Source organism: Pipistrellus hanaki (genome assembly GCF_964339955.1).
Source record: "Pipistrellus hanaki genome assembly, chromosome: 10".
In the NCBI taxonomy this organism is placed as follows: domain Eukaryota; kingdom Metazoa; phylum Chordata; class Mammalia; order Chiroptera; family Vespertilionidae; genus Pipistrellus; species Pipistrellus hanaki.
The window spans coordinates 50,188,577-50,200,036 of NC_140512.1; the positions used below are offsets into that span (position 1 = coordinate 50,188,577).

General features: G+C 41.2%; 1 protein-coding gene across 1 annotated transcript; it reads right to left on the minus strand.

Moving 5' to 3' along the window:
* Positions 1 to 260: 260 nt before the first annotated feature.
* Positions 261 to 2,396, minus strand: LOC311629484 (BTB/POZ domain-containing protein 18-like; the record flags this gene model as incomplete). Its single annotated transcript, XM_084897585.1, has 1 exon — positions 261 to 2,396. The coding sequence occupies one exon, from the start codon at positions 2,394 to 2,396 to the stop codon at positions 261 to 263; it is 2,136 nt and encodes a 711-aa protein (XP_084753711.1).
* Between the last annotated feature and the right edge of the window lie 9,064 nt (positions 2,397 to 11,460).

Sequence of the window (11,460 nt, forward strand, 5' to 3'; positions counted from 1 at the left end):
TGGAAACCACGCACTTTGTTGTTCCACTTGTTATAAGGAACTAAGATGGTTCAAGTTCATAATTTTCTGTCCACAGCACTATTTGACTTCTGCCTGATTCCCAAAACCCGGGGAGGGGAGAGTGGGACCAACAGAGAACAAGGTTATGCCTGCCTCTTGTGCTAGAGAACAGGATATGTGCTAGCCTCTCTGCCAATACCACTCTTTCTAGCCAACATTTCCCATCCTCCCAGTGCCCCTAAACCTCCTTCCCCACTCTACTAGGTTAGTATGTCTACCTCTGTTTCTGACTCTGAAGAAGGGTCAGGCCATATGGAGGGAATACAGGTGGACACCAGCCTCCCCTCCAATGTCCAGTTTACCACATCAATCTCTTCCTCTTCAAGGCTGGCAGGGAGTGGGTCCAACAGCTCACAGTTGTTAAATACCTCCTTGCCTGGTTCTGGGTCAGGATACAGCACCTCTTCCATAGTCAGGGACACTTCCAACCTAGTCTCCATCGAGTTAGAACAGGGAGGTGAGAGGTCCCCATTGGATATTTGGGGAGGGTCAAGGAAGCCATTGTGGAGAATTTTGTCTCTCTGACCATTCGCTGGCTGGGAGCTGATAATATCTTGACCTTGTGTCAAAGAGCATCCTACTGAAAGCACCTGTCCATTAATCTTAAGGGGGATAAAGGGTTCAACTGGCTCTTTGTTCTCACCAACTGGTTCTTTTTTCAATCCAATGCACTCTCTGGACCGGAATTCCATTTCTGGTAAATAGCATTCTTCTTCTTCTTCTTTGATCCAGTTCTTCCCTGTTTCTGTCAGGTGATAACTAGGAGTCCTACAGTCCTTTGCCCTTGGACTCTCCAAAGATCCTATAGGTAGCTCAGTTTCTGAGCCACATGGCTTGAACTCCAGCTCACTGGTGGCAACAATATTTGTGTTCCTGTACTCCTCAGTTTCACAGGTCTGCCCCGACAGGGCTTTGTCAAATGCATATGGCTCTCTGCAGTTGATACCAAACCCAGGTTCCTTCCCTACCACCTCTGGACTGGACCCAAACTTGGACTTCACCACTGGGTGGTCTGAGGAGAGGCTACCAGAGAGCAGAATGTCTTGTAGCCCATAGCACACTGAGGAGTCCTGGCACTTGTCTATTCTAGTAGATAGCATTTCCTGCTGGTAAACTGAGGATGGCTGATTCTCTGGAGGCTCTTTTGAGTCCCTAGGTTCTAGGACATGAGGACTATCCTGAGAGGTTTTGAAGGGAGGTTCTTGCACCACCTCCCAGTGGGTCCCACTGATAGTCCTCCTCAGTTTCATTCTCCCAATCTTCCCCTTGTTTGCAGAGTCTGAGTTACATTCTCTGACTTCAGGACTCCACTCCTTACTCCCACCTGTCTTTCTCAGACAAGATGGGTTTGGAGTGCTCTGTAGAGGACTAGCTCTCCCTGACTTATGCTTGTCCTCTGGCGTTTTATTTATGTTCTCCTGTCGCCAAAGACGCCAGCCATGATCTGCAGGCACTGAGCTGTGTCCATTTAAAATGCTCAAAGGCTTGGATGTGCAGACATTAGGTGATGGCTTTGAACGACTCAGACTGATCTTTATGGGCAATAGTTGCTTACCCACAGAGGGATACAAACTGGGTGAGGAAAGCTCTATAGAACCAAGGGCAAGGTCACTCTTGTTCTTTTTAGATTCTTGACTGTGGCTTGATGGCGAAAAGTTTTCTTTTTGAGGCCTTCCTCTTGAGCAGAGGAGTTTTCTTTTGGCCTTCCTCTTGAGCAGAAGAGTGCCAGACAAGTTCTCTGCATTGTGTCCACTGCTCTTGTCCTGGGGCCCCTCATCCTTCCCCAACAACTTCAATCTCACTGCCCCAAGAGGACAAAGAGTCTGAGTAACAGGCAGTAAAGTTTGAGGGCAGTGGCTGGATGGCACCACCCTGGCAGAGATTGGTGCAGCAAGTGGAGGTTTTAAGCACTCCTGGTTCAGTCTTTGGCCCTGAGGGGCCTTCACCAACTTTCCACCCTCTAGCTGAAGGGATTCTAGCTCATATACACGGAGTTGACGGGCAGCAGAAAGCACATCCTGGACTTCTTCTTGATATACTTCTATCTCTGAGGTATACAGGAAGTCCACCAGCTTCCTAAGTGCCCTGATCGTCAGGCCTTCCAGCTCCAACACCACCTGACAACCCTGAGCTGGCCTCTCCCACTCCAGGAGCTCTGTGAAGAAGGGGCTGCAGGCAGACAAGATGCAGCCGTGGGCTGGGACCACCTCACCTTCTGCCTGCAGGAGGACATCACAGAACACCCCACGCTGTTGCTGGTGATAAAGCTGCAGAAAAGCCAACTGGAGAAACTGGGGATTCCTATATATAAGGTTGGGGCTAGCAGAAGAATACATGTTGGTGTATTAACAAACTAAGGTTTTCACAGATCAGTTTCTGCACAGCTGGTGCTCCTTTCCAGGTTGCAGTTTTCTGTCAGGGGGCACTGAGGATCTGAAGAGTCAACGTCCAACTGGACTAGCTCTGCAGTAGGAGTTTCCCCTGCCGGCCTCTCTGTGCTTGGGGCCTCTGTCCAGCCTACCTTGTTTCCTCCCAATGTCCAGCCTCGTAACAGGAAGATTAAAAAAAAAAAATAGCACAGGTAGATGAGTCGACTGAGGTTCCTCTTCCAGTCCGGAAATCAAGGGAATCAGAGAAAGCGGAGAAAACAGGCCCTCAGGGAAGGTCCGCACAGCTGGGTGCCCTGGCCCAACTCCTTTGAGGAGATGCTCCTCTGCTGGGAAAGTTCCAGAAGCCGGAATGCAGGGTTTACCTCACCGCCAGCTCCCGCAGCCGCACTCTCTCTGGCGCCCACTTCCCCACCGCGGTCCTGCACCTTCACGCTCTGGTGGGAGGCGGTGACTGCGAGGACCTGAGGCGAAACTGCGGCGCCTCACACCCAGGAGGCTGCACTCCTGCCCCTGTGCCCGCCCACGCCCTTCCTCCGCGCCAGCCCACTGGCCGAAGGCTCCTGGGACAGCCAATCACAGGACGAGGAGCGGTTTGGGCGGGAAGCTGTCGCAAGGGTCTGGAGAGCAGAGCCAGGGAAAGAGGCTTGGCGGGAGAGGTGGGGGGAGGAAGCCTGACAGCAGCCGGCTCCTCAGTCAGCCTCTCCGGTTGCGGGGGCTTCAGGGCGCCTGAAGGACCCCTCGGGATTCTATCTAAAGAGGCTGCAAATGGCGGCAGCCCGGCTCTAGGTTTAATGGAGGACGAGTCCCCGGATGGCTCTCCTCACACCTGACGCCCCTCGCCCCAGTCTCTCTAGATACCTCCTACCGCCGGAGATGTTCTAGGACAAGGTCACTGGGCCAGTTTCCGAGTTCGAATTTCCCCCGGATTCCACTCCAGCCCCAAGTCTTGGCGATCTGGTGACTAGAGACGGGAGGCAGGACTTCCTGTCTGGAGTGGCCTCCGGTGTCCTAACCGAGATGGTTTGTTCAGCGCAATTCCTGGCTGGAAACAGCTGTTTTCAGGGATGACAGGAAAAATTAAATGATCTCAAGATTATACACATTTAGCGAGAATGCCAACCCATGTTATCCATCTCAGCGTTTTTCAACCGCTGTTCCGCGGCACACTAGTGTGCCGCGAGATGTTGCCTGGTGTGCCGTAGGTGCAGACAAGACAAGAATTTTATAATTTTTCACTATTTTGTTTACTTAGTATTTCATAATAAAGTAATTATAAAATACTTTCTTTGTGTTTATTTGATTCCTATTCAAGAGAATTACTTTATATATAGTCAATATAGGCACAGAGTTAAATTTTTTAACATTTTCTAATGGTGGTGTGCCTCGTGATTTTTTTCATGAAACAAGTGTGCCTTTGCCCAAAAAAGGTTGAAAAACACTGATCCATCTGGACAGCAAGTCTTTCCCTGTGTGTTAGGTCCTGGCTGTGGTTAGATGTCATTAGATGTCACCTGATTGCTGTGGAGCAAACCGGAGTAAAGACCACTGGAGTCCAGACCAAATTAAAACTAAGGGAACCTTTAATTGCCAGCCAGTGATTGCTCTCTCTCCACACAGGGAGGTCAGAGGGAAGCCCTGACCTTTTCTGCAAGACCACCTTTTTTAAAAATATATTTTATTGATTTTTTACAGAGAGAAGAGAGAGAGATAAAGAGTTAGAAACATCGATGAGAGAGAATCATCGATCAGCTGCCTCTTGCACACCTCCTACTGGGGATGTGCCCACAATCAAGGTACATGCCCTTGACCGGAATCGAACCCGGGACCTTTCAGTCCACAGTCCGACTCTCTATCCACTGAGCCAAACCGGTTTCAGCTGCAAGACCACTTTTAAGCACATTAACTACATCCTGTTTTTGCAGAGTAAGCAACCCAAGACAAAACTGTTTTTCCCAAATAATGACAGGGTCATGCTATTATTGACCATGTTATTCACAGGGTCATCTGTTCTTCAGAAAGCTGACAGTGTTCTATGAAAGAAGGCCTACGTGCTGGGAAGGGGCCATGAGACCCTATCTCAAGGCGTGACCTGGTGTCAGCACTGACAGCTCTGTCTGGAGCATAATCCAGAGCCTCTCTGGAAGCATGCTCAAAAATTCCCACTCTCTAACACTGGTGTCCAGGGCGGGATGAAAGTGGCTCAACCCATAGGGCACGGATGACAATGTGATGAACTGAAACAGAGCAGGTCCCGCTGAGGCCAACAGGGGGCCGAAGAGGAAGGCACCTAAGAGAAGGGGACCCCGCAAAGGAACAAGACGCGGAGGGGTGAGTAGTACATTTGCACTCAAATAGGTCATCATTGGTATCTACTATTTCAAATAGGATTTGAGGTAGTTGACTGAAGTATGGAGGGTTGGAGGGGGAGTTGAGCATTTCCAAGGTAGTTAATAGTCTCTCTAGGACTATGCAGAGTTTTAAAATATTCTGGTGAGAATGACTTATGGTCTGTTTTAGATTGGATGTCAGGGACAAACTGCCTGGAGAGGTGACAGGTAAGTTGAAATCTGAATGGTAAGAGGAAGCCAACAATGAGAAGATAGAGCAATGTTAACTACTAATACCAAAGCTCTGAAGTGTGGAGTTGAAACACACTGGATCCACCAGAGCTATTGCCAATGAAGAAGGAAAGATGGGCAAGAATGAGAATATGAAGGGTTCTATATGTTAGGGGGGAAAAAGTTTAAAAATATATATATATATATATATATATATATATATATATATATTTTTATTGGTTTCAGAGAGGAAGGGAGAGGGAGATAGAAACATCAATGATGAGAGAGAATCATTGATTGGCTGCCTCCTGCATGCTCCCCACTGGGGATCCAGCCCGCAAGCTGAGCATATGTCCTGACCTGGAATCGAACCAGTGACCTCTTGGTTCCTGGGTCGATACTCAACTGCTGAACTACACCGGCTGGGCAGGAAAAAAAAAAGTTTTTATTTTATTCGTAGGAAGGGGAAAGTCTATGAGGGTTTTAAATTGCAGAATGATAGAATCTAACTCACATTTTTATAAAAGATCAGGCTACTTATGTGACAAATGGATTTAAGAGGAAACAAAAATGAAAGCAAGGAAATTAGTTTGAAGGTCAAGTGATGGTGATAAGCAGTTTACTACAGTAGAAGCAGTAAAAATGGAGAGAAATCAATGAATTGAGAATATATGTGGAGACAGTGTGTGTGTGTGGTTTTTTTGGGGGGGGGTATTTTTTTTTATACATTGAATCTTACATTTAGTGGTTGGGTTTTTAACTCAAAGTTTAACTTTCCCACCTATAACTGCCACCACTTACATACAAATAAAAACAAACCATTAAATGGTGAAAGATTAGAGAAGACCTAGGAAATAGAATTGTATTTTAAAAAGAAATATATAAAATTCTTATATGAGGCAGAGTGCTGCGCTGTCATGGCTCTACTTCTAAAATAGACTAAAACTATAAGTATCAAGAAGAAATGAAAAAAAAATAATTACAAAAAAACACTGACTATCTATTTATACAGAGGAAAATAAGATAATTTTATTCCTTTCTACCCTCTGGTGGCTACACATTACCAGCCAAAGTTTGTCATTTTTGAAGCCCTTGGTAGGATGGCCATTTTAAATTCCCCTTATAAATTCTACTAATACACAATTTAACTAAAATGGTATTGGATTAAAAAACAACAACCAAAAAGTGAGTCCTCTCTAATAATCATAGTCTCTTCTCATTTGTCTGTAAACAGTCTTGAAAACTACACAGATGGACAGATAATTCACAAGGGAATTGGGTTAAATGGGCAGATGGAAATATAGGTAGCTTCATTTGTATTCAAAGAAATACAAATTTTTAGCCAAAACCGGTTTGGCTCAGTGGATAGAGCATCAGCCTGTGAACTGAAAGGTCCTAGGTTCGATTCTGGTCAAGGGCATGTACCTTGGTTGCGGGCACATCCCCAGTAGGGAGTGTGCAAGAGGCAACTGATTGATGATTCTCTCTCATGGATGTTTCTAACTCTCTATCCCTATCTCTTCTTCTCTGTAAAAAATCAATAAAATATATATATTTTATAAATATAAATTTTTAAAATAAGACACTATTTTTACCTATAAAGTTAACAAAGACTAAAATATGATATTAAATAAGAAAGAGGATGCAGTTAAATTCAGCCAAGGGAATAAGTGGCAAGGTTGGAGGCAAATGCCCAGATGTATAATTATCCTGAAGGAAAATTCAGAAATAAATATAAAAAATATTTATTGAAATCACTCAAGAAATATTTGTTGAATATTAACTAAGCACAGGGAACTGTTTTAAGTCCTCTAATCTAGTAATTCCACTTTTGGAAATGTATCTAAAGAAAATTAGTGGAAATGCAGCCATATTTATGTTCAGGAAATCTACTACAATGTGAAAACAGCATAAATGGCTTGACAGTAGGGAAGTGAATAAATAATTTATGCTACATCTATATTTTAAAAGATATGGAATGATAGAAGAAAAAAATGAAGATTAGTGAAGTCTAGGAAATCCTATTAGTATAATTTTATAGAAAAGTAAATAAGAAGATGCAGTTATAGTATGATTCTGATTTCTACACATATATATTTATATTCAGCCAACATATTTATTTACTATTAAATATGTGCTAGGACATATAAAGAGGTCTCTGAATGAATAAAACTAAAGGTCAACTTGTATTTTTTCTCCATTATTGTTTCTCTAATTCATAGAAATTGCTGAAAAACAGACTAGCATATAGTAAAGTACTTTGTGCTTTAGTCATGAATAAAAATGTGCCATAATATATAATGGAATAATAAAAGTGAGAAAGAAAGTGTAATTTCAGTTTCAAGTACTTTCTGTTTAACAAACGGTGAAAATTGGGATTTGAATTCACGTGTGAGGGCAGACAGGTCCTTTAGGAAGGGGGGGGGGAAGCTATTGTGAGTCTTTTAAATTATGCATAGGTAAAGAGAGAACTGTGCAAGTGGAGAAGTTTGGAAAATCTGAGGCTGAAAATCTGAAAAGCTTAAGTGGAAAAGAGAGGAAAGGGGAGCATTTTGGAAGGAAGAGAATGTTTTTGAATGTTAAGGGTAGTAATGGCCCAGAGTTGGAGCAAGCCTTTCTCTGGATGGAGCCTGGCAATTGCTAGACCGTGCCCTCAGAAGAGATATCAGTGTTCTTATATGTGGTGGCACTGAATGTTTTCCAAGTACTTTGGGGCAAACAGACATAGCCACTTGGGTTCTGAAGCAGTAAAGTAAAAACAGAGGTGACAGGATCTGGTAAATATAAGTTCATGTCTGTGGTGGGAAAATAACAGATGAGGGCACTTTGTGGTGGATCGAGACTTTGTTATCTCACAAGGAGAGACTTGAGGCTTTGCAATTAAGACAAATACTTTATAATCAAAGGCCAATAAAGTGAAGGAACGTGAGTCTATAATTCCCTTAATTTTCAATTTTATCCACATTTTCCCACCACAGACATGTACTTATTTTAGAATAAGGAAAAGTAATTTAATGCTCCCTCTATTCTGTCTTATTTTCTCCATTGAGATCAAAGACTATTTAATTAAACTCACCCCCATTCTCTCCTCAGATGCCACTCATTTTCTGCTGCTCAAATTCAGTGGGCACTTTCCAGCCATATTTTGGTCTTCTTAGTCATATTGGATGCTGTTGGCCACCATATTCTTCCTGAAACTTCTCCTCTGATGTCCCTGCCTCCAATCTCTTACCTTCCCTCCTGCCACTCTATCCATCCCTTGTCCATCTTTTGGGAGCCTCCTCTTCTAAAGTCTGTCTCTTAGATGCTTGTATTTTCCAGACTTTGCACAGGGTAACCTTCTCCTACACATTCTCTCTGAGCCATTTCATCCACACTAACCTTTACACTCTTCATTTACTGCTAAGTCTACAGAGCCTGGAACAGTCCCTCAGACACCAGAGGTGTGTAATACATAGTGTTTCATCTAGCACTTTGACATTGGGAGTAGACCATTTTTTAATACCTCCTCTTCTATGCAACAAAATTGCTTTCAGTAATCATCACAAAATAAGTAGTAATCATTTTTTGGTTGGCTGTCTAATTTCAAAGCAAAGCAAATTTATACTTAAATTTCAACTTTAAAACATTATTCAAATTTAGTAAGATATTTTCCGTCTGAACGAAAATTCATACTTAACCATTTTGAACTGCTTTACACACACAAATAAAAACTCCACATGTCAAATGTTATGACAGAATTGCCATAACCCAAGTTTTGCTTCTTTGTTCTCACAATTCACTTTGCCGGCACTGCTTATTTCTAAGCTATTGTTTAAATGCAAAAGTATGTATTATCACAGAGTATGCAGACAAGAACTGCTCTCAAAGTGAACTTAAATGATCCAAAACAATTATATACTTACTCTTGAAACAAAGGCATGTAGTTGAGTTCCCATGGTTCAGGGAGGTCTCCGAATTACCCTCCCCATGAAGAAGCAATGCTTGTGAAAAGATAAGAACAAAAATGTGCTACTTTGAAGCAGGCAGATAATATTGTTAAAATGCAACAGTAATCACAGCAATTGTTTAGACTTTTTACTAACAAAAGACTTTTTCAGGAAATATTTTATTATTGGCATTGTGATACTTGAAGAGAATAAAAAGACCAATTCCTATTCGTTTTATTCTACACAGATAATGCACCATCTTACTGCCTGTGCCCTGCCTGGGCTGGCCACTCCTACCACCCCACTGTGAGTATGATATTGACAATACATATTTGTTGAATGAATGAATACATTTGTCACAGGATGCTAAGACTGCTTCTCCTGTCATTTTCTTGTCCTATTGGTGAATGGCACCAAATTCCACCAAGTAGCTCAAGCCAGAACTTCAGATTCTATATTCCTATTCCTCCCAAGTAGACACAAAATATTTTTATTCTAACCTCCTAAACATTTCTAAAATCCATTCTCAATCTCTCCACTCTCACTAAAATGGGCTAATTCAACACCGGATAACTCTTCCCAAGACCATTATGATACTAACCTATTCAGTTTCTAATCTCCCTGAACTTCCCTAAACGCTTCATTTTTAAAAGGGGATATTAATCCCCACTGCAAAAGATTACTATGAGGTTTGAATAACATGTATGGAGTGTCAGGTATAGTGTCTGGCCCATAGAAGATGCTCAAAAGTAAGGTTAGTTTTTCTTCCTAAAATATTGCTTGAAACTCTACTGTCTCCAAAATCTGAATATTTTTAGAGAAATCAATTATATTTTGAGACTGAATTAATGAAACATCATCTTATATCCATAAAAAACAAATTATGCAGATAATTTCAGTTATATAAATGTGACCTAATTCATAGTACTCCCAAACTCATTTTATTATTGCAACAAATACTTACTGATCATTACAAAGACTCCAAACAAAATAAGGTATGAATATATTGCCATAGACATGTATAGATAGATACAAAAAAAATCTATTCTTTCAAGGACTTCATAATTCCATACTCACATATAACTCATAGTGATGCAGGATAACATATAACAAGTGCTGCATAAATACCATAGCCATGAGAGAGATAGAAAGCAGACAAACCAACAAAATGTGCCAATCAGAATAATATTTGAGGAGGAGAGAAACCAAGATGTAGCTCAGAGGAAAGCTACACTGCTATACTATTTTATGTAGAAAAGGATTGATAAATAAATTTCTGATAGATATGAATGCTAATAGGACATATGGCCCAGTTGGAAGAGGACACAGAATTCAAAAAAAGACATAACAAGAGTGAAATTTGGAAAGAAGACTGAGACCAGTGAGTGGATGCAATTAAATACCAAAGTTAAGAGGTTTCCTTAAAAAATGAAGAAGCATCACTATAAAAACTGTGAGAGGCCCAAGTACTTCTGATCAAACCCCGCCCCACCAAAAAAAAAAAAAATAGAAACCTTGAGAGCTTCCTGTCTGATTGCCCTGCATTTGCTTGTTTTTCTGTATAATCCATCTTCCACTTAACCTGTCATTGTGATCTTTCCAAAATCCAAATCTGACTATGTTATATCATTGTTTAAAATCCCTTCCATGGTCTCCAAAGAGGATATACAAATTGCCAATGAGCACATGGAAAGATGTTCAACATCACTAATCATTAGGAAAATGCTAATCAAAAATACAATTATTTGCCACTTCACAAGCCTATTAGGATAGCTACTATAAGTAAAAATAAAAATAAAAAACAGAAAACAACAAGTATTGTGAAGGAGGTGGAGAAAATGGTCCACTATTAGTGGAAAATTAAAATGGTACAGCCACTGTGGAAAACAGTATGGCGACAGTTCCTCAAAATATTAAGAGTAGAATTACCATATGACCTAGAAATTCCACTTCTGGGTGTACAATCAAAATAACTTGAAAGCAGGGTCTCAATGAGAAATATTGATATTTTTATCAATATTTATCAGTATATATTTATCAGTATATATTTATCAGTATATATTTATCAGTATATACTGATAGCAGCAATACTCACAACAACTAAAAGGTGGAAGCAACCCAAATGTCTATCAACAGTTGAGTGGGTAAACAAAATGTGGTAGATACATACAATGAAATATTATTCAGCCTGAAAAAGGAAGGAAATTCTGACACATGCCACAACATGGATAAAGTCTGAAGACAAGTGAAATACCCAGTCACAAAAAGACAAATACTGTATGAGTCCAGTTATTATGAGGTACCTAGAGTAGTCAATTTTATAGAGACAGAAAATAGAATGCTGGTTGGGAGGGTCTGAGAAGATCAGAGAATAGGATATTGATATTGAATGGATACAGAGTTTCAGATTTGCAAGATGGAAAAAGTTCTGGGAATTTGAATGCATACCAATATGAATGTATCTAACACTACTGAATTATACACTTACAAAATAATTAAGATGATAAAATTTTTATCACAATT